The 14,296-nt window shown below is 46.1% G+C and overlaps 1 protein-coding gene across 1 annotated transcript in view; it reads right to left on the bottom strand.

Annotated features, from left to right (window-relative positions):
• The window catches only part of LOC116908010 (zinc finger protein 660), a 29,340-nt gene extending 18,934 nt beyond the window's left edge, over positions 1-10,406 (bottom strand). The window contains exons 1-6 of the mRNA XM_032911268.1: positions 10,171-10,406; positions 8,274-8,797; positions 5,591-5,756; positions 4,069-4,142; positions 3,678-3,771; positions 9-1,413 (exon numbers count right to left, since the gene is read on the bottom strand). Of these exons, the coding sequence (XP_032767159.1) occupies positions 9-1,413; positions 3,678-3,771; positions 4,069-4,142; positions 5,591-5,756; positions 8,274-8,681 (2,147 nt within the window). The 5' untranslated portion in view covers positions 8,682-8,797; positions 10,171-10,406. The remainder of the gene's footprint in view (positions 1-8; positions 1,414-3,677; positions 3,772-4,068; positions 4,143-5,590; positions 5,757-8,273; positions 8,798-10,170) is intronic.
• Between the last annotated feature and the right edge of the window lie 3,890 nt (positions 10,407-14,296).

Here is a 14,296-nt window from a genome sequence, read left to right as displayed (position 1 = left end):
TTGAGGGCTTCTCCACGTTGTGAGTTCGCTGATGGTGGTTAAAGGTGGAACGCTGACTAAAGGCTTTCCCACATTCAATACATTCATAAGGCTTCTCACCAGTGTGAACTCTCTGGTGCACAATAAGCTGTGAACTGTCACCAAAGGCTTTCATGCAGTCTTTACATTTATAGGGCTTTTCACCAGTATGGGTTCTCTGATGCACCATAAGGCTAGAACTATAACTGAAGACCTTCCCACATTCATTACATCCATAAGGTTTCTCACCAGTGTGAATTCTCTGGTGTATAATGAGGTGAGAATTTTGATTGAAGGATTTTCCACACTCACCACATTTGTAGGGCTTTTCTCCAGTGTGAAGTCTCTGGTGCCGAATAAGGCATTTACTTAAACTGAATTTCTTACCACACTCACTACATTCGAAAGGCTTTTCACCAGTGTGAATTCGTTCATGGTCAATGAGCTGAGAGTTCTGACTGAAGGCTTTCCCACATTCACTGCATTTGTATGGTTTTTCCCCAGTGTGGAGACTCTGATGTCGAGTAAGACACTTACTCCGACTAAAGGCCTTGCCACACTCAATGCACTCATAAGGCTTCTCCCCAGTGTGGATCCTCTGGTGGTCAATAAGATTTCTGTTGGAACAGAAGGCTTTCCCACATTCATTACACTCATAGGGCTTCTTACTGGTATGAAGGACCTGATGTTGGAGAAGACTTTTGCTCCAAATGAATGCCTCTTCAGACTCATTAGGTTTCTCTCCAGTGTGGGCTCTCTTGTGGTCTATGAGCCGGGAACTCTGAATGGAAATATTTACACATTCATTACCTTTATAAGGTTTCTCCCCATTATGGAGTCTCTGGTGTTGAATAAGATGGGAACTGTGACAATAAGTCTTCCCAGACTCTTGACATTCATAAGGTTTTTCCTGAGTGTGTGTTCTGAGGTGAACAATTAGCTGAGATGTCTGTACGAAGGTCTTCCCACACTCATTACATTCAGAGGGTCTCTCTCCAGTGTGGATTCTCCGATGTCCAAGGAGGTGTGAGCTCCGGTTAAAAATTTTGCCACATTCATCACATTGATAGGAATTCTGCCTCTTTGCTTCTCTCTGATGCTCAACAGGACTGGAGGGTGATTCTGGATGTTCCCTTACATCTTTACTGTCCTTGTTTCTGTCTTTGGTGGAATTTTTCTCATCATTCTTTTCCAGGAAATCACTTTCTAGTTCACTGCCTTCTTCATCTGAGGGACACCCTTCCACCTGTGCTAAAGGGTCTTCACAGATATCTCCAGACTCTGGTTCTACCAGGGCCACTCCAAAGAGTCCTCCTGAGGATGTGTCAAGTGAATGTGATCCTTTAGAAATGCCCTGCTTGGGGCTGTACTCAGAACTTCCCATCCTGTTCTTACCTGTTGTCAAAAGAAGTAAGAAAACATTTTTTTCTATTTATTTATTGCTTTGTAGCTGAAAAAAAGTCATATTATATAGTTAAGGAATGGAACAACATTTGAGAAGCAGTGGTTAGTTCCTGTTTTCCTCCAGGACTATGGTCCATAGAGGAGGATGGGGAGGAAAGGCAGGACAGAGGAAACCTGAGCTAATTCTAGCTAGGTAGGAGACAGACTAAAGTCAGAGCTAGTAGCACGGTGTTATATCATCTTCCAGAGCCATTGTGGAACTGTCTTCTTAGTGAGTGGCTAACCATGACGTCGTACAGTTCCACATGTCTCCAAAAAGATGCTGGACCATGTGTGGTGGTGCTTTGAATATCGGCTCTTGAGAGGAGAGGCAGGCAGATCTCTGTGAGTTCAAGGCCAGCCTTGTCTACACAGAGTTCTAGGCCAGACAGAGCTACACAGTAAGACCTATGAAGAGAGTAGAGGAACTCAGCTGAGAGAGGGAGGAAAGGAAGGTAAGAGATAAAGGAGGCAAAATGGCAGTGAGCTGGTAGGACTTTGTGCTGTGATGGTGTGAGGCAAGCACAGATTCAGCTTTGAGACATGGCAATGGGAACATGCAGTATGAGGTAAGCAGTCTGATCTGTGTGGCATTATGAGCTGAGCACAGACGGATCTGATTGACATGTGTGAGCTGAGCATAGACGGATCTGTGTGACATGTGTGAGCTGAGCACAGACGGGTCTGAGTGACATGTGTGAGCTGAGCATGGACAGATCTATGTGACATGTGTGAGCTGAGCACAGATGGATCTGTGTGACATGTGTGAGCTGAGCACAGACGGGTCTGAGTGACATGTGTGAGCTGAGCACAGACGGGTCTGAGTGACATGTGTGAGCTGAGCACAGACGGGTCTGAGTGACATGTGTGAGCTGAGCATGGACAGATCTATGTGACATGTGTGAGCTGAGCACAGACGGATCTGTGTGACATGTGTGAGCTGAGCACAGACGGGTCTGTGTGGCATTATGAGACGAGCACAGACGGATCTGTGTTCTGTGGCCATGGGAGCATGTACATTGGTTCAGAACAGTGTTGAAGGGGACATCAGAGTTAGAATACTGGACTAGGCAAAGGCAGTTCTAAAATTAAAAGAACCTAGTGATTTGAAATACAAATTAAAGCAAGCCCTTGTGAGCTTGTCTCTTAAATAATAATTTAATTAAATAATTACAAGTAATAAAGAAAACAAATAGTTAAACACTGGTCTGTAGTTTTGGAGATTCAAATGCAGCATCTGGGAAATTGTGCCATAATCATTCCTGGTTATCAACAAATACCAAAATGTTGGTTCCTTTAAACCATGTTGCAATGAGGCCAAGGCCAACACATCCTTAACAAATGAAACTATAAAATACTTAGTAGTTTTCTTGTTCACCCTCTGCTAAGTTGTCTACTGTCCTCAGTTTATCAATCAGTATGGATCTGAGGCCTTGCAAAGGGAATCTCATAGAAAGGAATATGCCTCAGGAGGTAAAAGGTGATTAGACCTGCGCCAGGTACAAGAAAGACGAGTCTAACTTATCTATCTGCAGCTTGTCATCAGCATCTGTTGGGGCCTGGGCCAGTGACTTCTAGAACACAGAAGAGACTAATCACTGTCTTGGTCAGAGTTCTTTCTAGGGAGATCCTGACCCTAAAACAGAGCAAAATTGTAAGATCTAAAGCTGAATGGATATGGAGCCGGGCAAAGCTACGGTGAGCAGTAAACACAAGAGAACTGCAAACAGAGGTGAGAAGAAGCTACAATAGGGACAGTTTCAGAATTCAAGAGTATTAGTGGAAGGAAAGGCACAAAAAACAAACATGCCGAGTGCAGCTGCATTAGTCACGTGGCCAGTCTGTGTTAGTCACCTGGCCCGTCCAGTCACATTTTAAAACTCATGTGCTTGGACTGCTGTGTCTCCCAGACCACCATTTCCCACCACCCAATCTAACTGTTCTGGGTTACCATTCGTGTAAGTCCTCAAACACAAAGATCTTTACTTCCAGAACCTAAGGCACTCTTTCTTATGGCTGAGAAAACCCAAGTTAGATCAGTCATTAAATAAAGAAAATGATGATTATTTTTAAACTGGGTGACAGGTACAGGGGGGTTCATCATACACATCTGCTTCATGTTTGCAAATATGTATAATAAAAAGTTAAAACAAATCAAAACAGGAATCCAGGGGATGTGATGCAGAGGCAGACTGCTAGTCACTGGGAGTCATTACCCAGATAGGCCGGGCCGTGCTCATCTCTCACCACCTCCGCCTCACACAGGACACTCCACTTTTCCTGCATACAGGCCTTGTTCACTGCAGTCTCCTGGAACGACAAGCTTCTATTGTTCAGAAACAACCCCAGCCAGAGGAGCAGAGTTCTCAGGCACATAGAAGTCACCCAGAACAAAAGGGTAGTGAACACATCGAAGAGGACAGAACTGGGGTTAAATGAAACCTGTTAAAGCCAGGAGCAGGGGCCTAGCTCCAAGGGAAGAACTAGGCAGGAAGGCCAAAGGAGCTACCTCAGGTGGGTAGGGTCTGCAGGTGAGTCCCAGCCAACCTCCCGACACCCTAGCCACACACCCAGACACGGACTCAAGAAAAACAGAGCCACACTCACCTGAGGCCTGACCATCCTAAGCACACTAGCCACTGCCTGGGCTCTGGAGTTCCCCACTCTGGGAAAAGCAGGATCTGGGGGTGAAAGGTGAACTCAGTGGGCCAAGCCCTGCTCTCAGCTCCCTAAGACCCATGTGCCTAAGGTGGGGTTACAGGCATCCAGGAAACTCCATACATACTCTTACCTTCTTCCTAGAGTCCTCATCCTAAGTATGCTGAGAATGTTCCTCAGAGGGCACAACAGGCAATATTTGTCAAACTGAGAACTGGGGGTTCCTTCCAGGAACCTCTACAACCTGTCTAAAGCGCTACTTCCAAGTATAGTCTCTCTGCCTTAATTTTCTTACCACTTCCAAGACTGATTTACACTCCTGCCTTTAAAAAAACATCTTTATTGTAATAGGTGTGGGTGTTTTGTCTGCACATCTGTCTGTGCATCGCCTGGTATGGAGACCAGAAGGTGGTGTTGGATCCCATGGAACTGGAATTATAGATGGTGACGAACCACTGTGTAGGTGCTGGGAATTGAGCCTGGAAGAGCAGCCAGTGCCTTCACTCCTCAGCCATGTCTTCAGCCGGCCGCCAGCCATCTGGAGCAGTGTTGGAGCCCAGCTCTGTGCTTCCGTCTCCCTCCATCGGTGACCCTTCTCGTCTTCCCAGCTTTAGTCATACCTCCCAGCCTTCACTGATCTCTCAGACCTGCCACATGCCTGCATCCTGAACACAGCAGATTCATTCTCACTTTCTCTCTCTCCTTCTCCCTCTCTCCCCCACCTCTCCCTCTCTCTGTTGTTTTTAAAAACTGGCTCTCACTATGTATCCCTGGCTGGCCTTGAGCTTGCTATATAAATCAGGCTGGCCTCAACTCACAGACATCTGTCTGCTTCTGCTTAAGTGCTAGGATTAACGGCATATAGCACTGCATCCTCCATTTTCCACTTTCTAGCAGTTAAATCTCTTGCTTGTTCCTCAAGTACCCCATATCTACTGTGGCTCGTGTGGCACTGTATCTAATAATCCCCTTTTACACTGCCAGGGTTATGCCTAGGGACAGATACCACCCAGATCTATCTTTTGTTTGTGGTAGCTGGGGTTTTTTTTGTGCATTTTGTTTGACACAGGCTAGCCCAAAACTTACAAAGTAGTCCAGGCTCGCCTTCAACTCTCAGAAATTCTCCTGCTTTAGCTTTCTAAGTACTGGACTAACAGGTGGGATTCACCATGCCCGGCTTCACCCAAACGTATCTTATGAGGTTGCTTCTGTTTATGTATGTGACTGACGCCCTGCCACCCATAAGAACTCTTAAAGACAATCATAGTAGACTGCATGTCTCTGGTCCCCAGTGAGGTAGGAGACTGCTCCTGCTTGAGGAAAACTTGGTAAGTACATGCTCAACTAGAGAATAGGCAAAAGGGTCACTGAGGAAGAGGCCTGCTGTAAGGGGACATGGAATTTCAGTGAGGTGTAAATTGGGCTGAGGTAAGCAAGTGACTCTAGGGGGCAGAACTGAGGAGATGAGTACCGAAGTGTCCACTGGGGAAGTGGTGTGCTCCTGGGTCACAGGGAAGATCCAAGAGGTCATCAGCGGCTGAGCCCCGACCAGAGGTTAAGGTAGGCGACTGCTCTGTGGCACGCAGAGCTACCATCTTCTTTAAATGCACATCCTGTTCTTGTACTGGAGGTGAAACCTAGAGATTAGAGATGAGGAAACAGAACCAGGTTCAAAGTACATTCTTTTTTGTTTTTTAAATTTGTTTGTTTATATTTTATCTGCATTGGTGGTTTTGCCTGCATGTATGTCTGTGTGAGGGTGTTGTATCCCAGGAACTGGAGTTATGAACAGTTGTGAGCTGCCATGTGGGTGCTGGGAATTGAACCCAGGTCCTCTGGAAGAAGAGCCAGTGCTCTTAATCACTGAGCCATCCCTCCAGTCCACTCAAAGTGCATTCTTGAAGGCAGAGAACCCAGATCTCAAAGATACTCTATACAGGAAAAAGGCCAGGCAAACGAAGGACTGGACCGGGCTATCTTTCCACTAATCGCAAAGCTTGCCGTCTTCCCTGCCATCCATCCCTTAACTTTCCTCCTAGGAGATAGAAGAACAGATAGCCAGCTCCACAGTGTCAGAGCATTAGCTTAAGAACTGTATGTAGCTATTAAGATAGCTCAGATGGCTTCTTAGTTAGTCAAGGAAACTCACATAAGGAAAACATGTAATTGGGGTTGGCTTACAGGTTGAGGTTCAGTCCATTATCATCAAGGCAGGAACATGGCAGCATCCAGCAGGCATGGTACTGGCAGAGCTGAGAGTTCTACATCTTCATCTGAAGGCTGCTAGCAGAATACTGACTTCCAGGCAGCTAGGATGAGGGTCTTAAGCCCATGCCCACGGGGCCACACCTCCTAATAGTGCCACTCCCTAAGCCAAGTTTATTTAAGCCATCGCAGGTGGTAAATACTGCTAAGCCTAGGGACTTTAGTTCCCATGTTATTTACTGAATGAATCCTTGTGGTATAAATGTGGGTGTGAACGTGCGTGCACATGCTGGTGCACACGCACACATGTGTAGGAGCTGAAGGACAACTTCAGCTGTCTCTCTTCCTTAGGCATCAGCCACTCAGTATCTATGTCCGTGTGTAAGAATTATGACACTGCAAAAGCTGCCTTCTAAGAACCACAGGGCTAAGTGGCCTTCTTAGCCTTACTTAGGTCTATGTCAGATCCTCTGGGGCTCATAGGCCAGAAACCTAGCCTAACCACTGATTCCCTGGTTAAAGAAATCCTATTTTGGGGCTGGAGAGATGGCTCAGCGGTTAAGGCACTGTGTGCTCTTCCAAAGGTCCTGAGTTCAAATCCCAGCAACCACATGGTGGCTCACAACCATCTATAATGAGATCTGGTGCCCTCTTCTGGAATTCTTAATCATAATAAATAAATAAATCTTTTAAAAGAAAAAAAAAAAGAAATCCTGTTTTAAAAAACTAATATATCTATGCATAACCATGTTCAAGTAGGAAAGCAGAAACAGAGATGTGTGTCTCTAATGAGTTTTATTGCCTGTAAATGGTTCGTGTGGTGGCTTAAGGGAAGGAAACCCATGTGCCCGAGTCCTGGATAAAATACTAGCACTTTAGCAGGATTTAACTGCCAGTGGATCAGAAGATTTGGTTACTACAGTATGTTAAATTCTGTCTTTTGCCTATAACTACAGCTATTGCCCTAAAGAGCTTTCATCTACAATTACTTATAAAAATGAACCAGGACTGGGGAGTTGGTTCAGTCAATACAGTGCTTTACATGCAACCATGACAACCTATGTTGGGATTCCCAGAACTAATGTAAAAGAGTCAGGAATGATAGCACATGTTTGTAATTCCAGTCCTGAAGAGGCATAACAGTCAGACTCCCAGGGCTCATAGGCCAACAGCCTGTCTAACAAATGATTCAGGTCAGGAAGATCTTTTCTGCATAAAAGGAACGCCTGAGGTTGTTCTCTATAGCATACGCCACACACACACACACACACACACACACACACACACACACACACACACACACACGCGCGCCCCTCTACACCCACCTTCCCTCCACATAAACACACCTGCCTAAGCGCTTGGCTTGTGTGGTGGTTTGAACAAGAATGGCCCCCAGGATCAGGACACAGAGCTCACAGCTCCTTCTCCAGCACCACGTAAGGCTGTGTGCCAGCAAGCTCCCTGTCATTCTAAGGGACTGATGTCTAAAACTGGAAGAACGTCCACAATTTCATGCTTTTATAAGAGTTGCTTTGGGGGCTGGAGAGATGGCTCATCAGTTAAGAGCATTGACTGCTCTTCCAGAGGTCCTGAGTTCACACAGCAACTACATGGTGGCTCACAACCATCTTTGTAATGAGATCTGATGCCCTCTTCTGGTGTGTCTGAAGACAGCTACAGTGTCCTTTATATAATAAAATAAATCTTAAAAAAAAGAGAGAGTTGCTTTGGTCAGTGTCTCTTTGCAGCAATAAAATATTGACTAAGAAAGCTAGTTGTATTTTTTCTATGGCTTGGCAGCAGAAAACTATTTCCCTTCAGTCAGTGGATCAAGTTCATGGATCCTATAGGCAAAAGAGCCTAACATGTGGGAAATGGCGAACACTTGTTCTCAGGCTAGCCCAAGTCTAGAGAGTGGTTCTAGATGTTCTTACAGACTGACTGCTTACCTCCCCTGACTCACTAAGGTGTCTCTGGAAATCCTCCACCACGGCCACAGCCTCCTCGCCAGTCTCGGGGTGATGCAGCTGCACCCAGGTCTGAAGCTCCCTGGGCAGGATGCTCAGGAACTGCTCCAGCACCAGCAGCTCCAGGATCTGCTCCTTGGTGTGGACCTCTGGCATCAGCCACCAGTGGCAGAGCTCCCTGAGCCGACTCAGGGCCTGCTGAGGGCCAGACATCTCATGGTAGCACAGCTGCCTGAAGTGCAGTCGGAATATTTCACAGACAGGAGGGTAGTTCTTCTGTCCCCAGGTCTGGCTTCCTGGTTCCTGCTTTACAGTCAAGCTCCCCTCCTGCTTCTGATACACCGCAGTCCTGGGGATGATATCTAGTGTCCCCCTGCCTTCCATGGTCATTGTGATCCCAGAGAGACGCTGGTCCCAGCTACAGCAGGCACACTGGAAATAAGTCTCTGCTTCAAGCTGCAGGAACTGTTTTTCAGAGCCAAGAAAGGACGTGAGGAGAGTGTCACCTACAGAAATACAAAGAGAACAATCAGAGTCCTGGAGGTCTAACTCTTAAGCTGGTGACAGATTCTGCAGCTAAAAGCCAAACTTCAGGGGGAAAGAGTACAAACAGAACAATCACTCCAAGTGACTGCTCTTCTCAAACTTTTAGTGGCTCTAGTCACCTGCAGGGTAAAGCTAACTAAATGTCTAGGCTTACCTTTCATAGCCTTTCACCCACCTTCACCCATTCTCCCCAAGTACCCAAATTAAAAGGACAGCAATGACCTACAAAGTAGGGTATGCAAGAAAACAGGGTGTTAAAATACTAAATGATTTAACTCCTATTTAATATGCCCTGTAGTAAGCACTGAAATTCTAATAGGATTTATCTTTAAGTTTTATTAAACTTGTGCTGGGAGTGGAGGCTCAAAACTCTACAACTGCCGAAGACGTACAGAAGTTTGAGACTGACGCTCTACAAATGGGGCCAGGGGGTGGGGCGGGGAAGACTCACTTTAACTGTCTGCACCTTCCCTGTTCTTTTTCATTTCTGACAAACTCTACTCAAGTGTTAAGACCCAGAATAAATACTACTCTTGAAGAATTCTCAAGTGTTAAGACCCAGAATAAATACTACTCTTGAAGAATATTTTCCTGCTTGCCCCAGATATAAAACAATGGCTTGTTTCCCTTGCTGTACTTCATACTATATAACAGTGTACTTCAACTATTTTGTGCAGAACTCACCAGTCATGGCTTCTAAACTACAGGAGGGCCAACCAAAGGGAGGAACTAGTATAAAAATCTTTGGAAGTCTTTTCTACTTAACTTGGAGCCTTTCTGGTCTCGTCGGGCATACCAGTACTTATAGCTTTAATAATCTGACTTCTCTCCACCCATACCTCGGCCGGATCACTTCTCTTAATGCCATTGTTTGCAGTTTACAAAGACGTGGGCTCCGTTTCCTGGGAAGACTTAAAAGGCAGGACTGGCTTTCCAGTCATGCACACGTGCATATGTGTTACACAAGGACAGAGACATATTAAACGAATGCGGTTAGTTTAGCGGACAAATTTTGGGAAAAACATTTTCCCGTTTATGAATGCCGTTTATGCATCCTCTGGGGCAACTGGGGTGTATGCTGTGGTCTGAGATATCAGGCACTGGAGACCCCAGGATTAGACATTTTCCTGAACCTGTCTGTTTTGTTTGTTTGTTTGGTTTTTTTTAAGACAGAATAATCTGTGAACTCTCCGAGAGTACACAAGAGCACAGGACACTTTCCTGCTGTCCTTACTGTCCCGAGTGGTTAGCGGCTGATCTCGCTGCACATCAATGGTGCGAGCTCACGTGGGGCTCGCTCCAGAGTCACCGCCCTGCCTCGGTGGCCGCTCACCTGGCCGCGTCTGACCCGTGCAGCGCTGACGCACGGGCGCCAACAACCCGAGCCGACCCCAAGCCAAGCGACCCGAGCGCGAGGAGGCTCCGCCTCCGGCAAGCACCCCGGCACTGCCGGTGTCGCGCCCCGAGTGCGGGCCGCACTTCCCACCGCGTCGCCACCGGCATGCGTGATGGCTCACCAGCGCCACACACCTCCAGGACACAAAGAAATGGCAACAATGGCGGGACCGGAAGCAAGGAAACGTCACTTCCGGTATATCTTGAATTCCGGAAGTCTTGGTTGCCAAGGTAAGCGATAATCTTGGATGGTAGGATCTTGCCTAAGGCACATATGTGGAACAAACAGGTGTCATGCTGAACTTCGAGCCATGAGCCATTCAGATTCCAGCGGCCTCACTATTGACACAAAAATGCCAAAGAAAGAGAAAAAAGCGTAAAATCCATATTTTCCAACAATCAGACTTTGACAGCTACCACCCTGTCTGATAATGTCCTATACAATTAGAGCTCAATTCCTGAGTTTCAACTCTGTTCTAATAAAGGGAAGGTTCCCCTAACTGTATAGCTCTGCTTGGAGGGCGGGGAAAGGTTTCCACATGCAAGTGTTACAGTTCTCCTCAGAAAGGTATCCTGGCAATCAGGAGCCAAGGAAAACCACAAAGTCACACCATGCGACAAACCTCACATAGATTTATTAGAAGGAAAACCCCAGAAGAGTAGCTGCCTCTGCTCAGTCAAGGAGCCGGGAACTGAATAGAAGGCAGACCTCATATAGGGTTCCTTGAGGGAATGGAGCTTCCAGGGTGGTCTGGGATTTGTGGGAAGCTGGGGCAAGCTCAGGGAATGGCAGAACTCTGTTTCTTGGCGCTGGTCTGGGGGTCAAGTCCGGGCCAGGGTGTTCTTTCCTTGGTCCCTTTACCTTAAATTTATCTCTTTCATCTCACCTCAAAGTGCCAGTCTCAGGAAGGATAAATTGTGTTATAAAGTTTGCTAACTAACAAGATAGCAAACTTCATAGACTATAAATTCAAATTATGATTCTGTCTGTCCCACAGCAGATATTCTTTATTTAAACTTCTTTAACTATTATAGTTTGGTAAATCCTTTTATTCCTGTGCCTTGGATTTATCAAATCTACATTTATGGACCCAAATAGCACAATGGATGGGCTTGCTTTTCTGCGTGTAAGGTGTGATGCTTGCTGCTTGCTGTTTTGACTCACAAGTTAGTCAAGACAAATGACATAACATACCAGGCCTCTAGCTTGGGGTGTCTATGTTAACAGGCATTGCTCGTTGGGGATTTAGCTCAGTGGTAGAGCGCTTGCCTAGCAAACGCAAGGCCCTGGGTTCGGTCCCCAGCTCCGAAAAAAAGAAAAAAAAAAAAAAACAAAAAACACAGGCATTGCTCACAAATCTGCAAGTTCTACTGTTTGTATTTTTCAGATGGAAAATAGATTCAGGTGGACTGTGTGTCACATAGTCTGTGGGAATAGCTTGATATTGTCCCAGAACTTGGTTGGTGTTAGTAAGTTGGCTATGTTAGTAAGTTGTTTTTTGAGAAACTGTATAAGACCTAGGGCTAGAAGGAAGAAGGAGGCTCCAATGGCTGAGATCAGGCCCATCGGAGTCCAGGGGCAGGTAATGAGGGGTTGGAGCACCAGGGGGCAGGGTCATTGAAGGCTTATTGGGACCTGAAATTGTTGCAGAGGTCACAAAGGGACTTAATACTTGCTGGGCCCAACCTCAACCAGCAAGGAAGACAGGACCAGAGGAGATCTTCTTCAAGCAGTTTTACTCAGGAACCTTGATACAATCTTCTGACCACACTTAAATAGCTAGCGCTGGCCAATCCTAGCAAGCCACGTGGGTCATGCAGATAGGCTGTCACTGTGCGGAAGCTAGTAGGCCAGACAAGCATAGCCAAATAAGGACTTGTTTACTACAAGGAGCGCTCACTGTTGGGAGGGTGGAAGGCGGAAACCAGCGCCATCTTTGAGGCTCAGCACTTCGCAGCTCCCTACAAATACTTAACTGGTTGTTCAATCAATTCTGATTCATTTACAAGAAACAACATTCTTCTCCCAGGATGACACCACCCCCCCTCCACCTCATATTGTCAGGAGGTCCAGCATCCTTCTGTTATATAGTACAACTCTGGCAATAGTGGTGACCTGTGCCTGGGGAATAATTATAACAGGAATGCTGAGGTAGGGGTCCCTCAAAGAGGGGGACCTCTTGTAAGGGTTTATTAAAGAAAAAACCCGGGTCTGAGGAGGAAGCATGCAAGGTAGCATTAACAGGTGCCATGAGTAAGAGGGAATCCAGAAGGGAGTCATAGAAGAAACATCAGGAGACCTTGAGGTGGGATGTGAGGAACAGTAGGTCAGAAGGGCATTGAACATGTTGTAGCCAGGATTGGGCATTCCTTCTCAGTTGTGTTTCCTGTTCAAGAATAATTGTGGGGCCTGGAGAGATGACTCAGTGGTTAAGAGCACCGACTGCTCTTCCAGAGGTCCTGAGTTCAGTTCCCAGCAACCACATGGTGGCTCACAACCATCTGCAACGGGATCTGATGCCCACTTCTGGTGTGTCTGAAGACAGCTACAGTGTACTCACATAAAATAAATAAATTTTAAAAAGAATGTTTTTATGGGTTAATGTGGATTGGGAGGCCTGCACCAGCTATTGAGAGACATGAATATCAGCAGAGGGGCCTGTAGCATAACCAGTGGGATATAGTTTCCCCATGATTTCCATTATCCATATTTCATCCCAGGGGTCATCTATCACAATGATGAGACAGCTATTCAGGTTTTGAAATAGGCTATTTCTTTTTTTTTTCTTTTTTTTTTTTTTTTTTTTGGTTCTTTTTTTTCGGAGCTGGGGACAACCCAGGGCCTTATGCTTCCTAGGCAAGCGCTCTACCACTGAGCTAAATCCCAACCTTGAAATAGGCTATTTTCTGAGAGCTGAGTTCAACTATATAGGACCAATAATAGCAGCCACCATGAAACTCCTGATCCACAAGGCAGCCTGCTTCTCTTTTGTGACCTTTTTGTCAATAGGAGAGGCAGAGAAAGGGGTTAGGGTCACAGACATGGAGCTAGGGTCCATGGGGATAAAAATAGAGCTTTGGCATGTGTGGTTGGGGTGGAGAGCTCACCTGTCCTCCTGGGTCTTGCCCTTGTAGGTTTGCTGAATGGAAAATCACCAGTGGTCGGAGCTGGGGAGAGAATTGGGAGTTTGATGAGTGGTGGAACAGGCCTGTAATATAACAAAGACTGTGCCATTAAAACAGCAGAGAGAGGTTTGAAGAGGGCATGTGAGCTGTGCAGTGGCTATCAGATTGTGCTTGTCCTTCCAGGTGATCTTGTTCCTTGGCTTTGGATGACTCCTTCTGGGTCTCTTCCTTCCCTTTCCTGTCAGTGACAGGCAGGTCATTTTCTTGGTGGCTGTCCATGGTGGTATCCAGAGAGACCCAGGCTGATCCTGTGAGAATAAATAAACAAAACCCCTTCTCCCCAGTGAGGAGGGGGTCAGGTCCCTTTCATATCCTGTCTAGGGGTCCCACCATCTTACCAACAAGTGTATGTGGGATCAGTTGTGGTGTATTCCAATGAAGAATAATGGAGGGGTATTTCGGTGTTTTTTATACACATTAAAAATGTTTAGTGTTGGGGTTGGGGATTTAGCTCAGTGGTAGAGCGCTTGCCTAGCAAGCGCAAGGCCCTAGGTTCAGCCCTCAGCTCCGAAAAAAAAAAAGTTTAGTGTTGTTAGGGCTATTGTCAACTGAATATTAGGAGGGTAAAAGGCTGCATGTTGCCTTTTTTATCTGGGTTTTGAGGGTCTGCTCTTTTAATTGTATGTAGTCCTTGGGGTTATAAAGGATCCCTGCATGAGTAATTTCCCATGTAGAGGAGAAGGCCTTAAAATGAATGCTGATGAAGGCAGGGCCAGCAGTTGAGAGCACTAACTACTCTTCCAACCACAGGGTGTGGTTCACAACCATCTGTAATAGGATCTGATGGTATGTCTGAAAAATAGCTACAGTTAACTCATATAAATATAATCTTTAAAGAAAAAAAGAAAATAAGTTGAAAGAGCCGTCTTTCTCCTTAA

The sequence above is a fragment of the Rattus rattus genome, chromosome 8 (assembly GCF_011064425.1).
Source record: "Rattus rattus isolate New Zealand chromosome 8, Rrattus_CSIRO_v1, whole genome shotgun sequence".
NCBI classification, from domain to species: Eukaryota; Metazoa; Chordata; class Mammalia; order Rodentia; family Muridae; genus Rattus; species Rattus rattus.
Note: the sequence above shows the minus strand (reverse complement) of the source record. Positions and strands in the feature narration are given on the sequence as shown.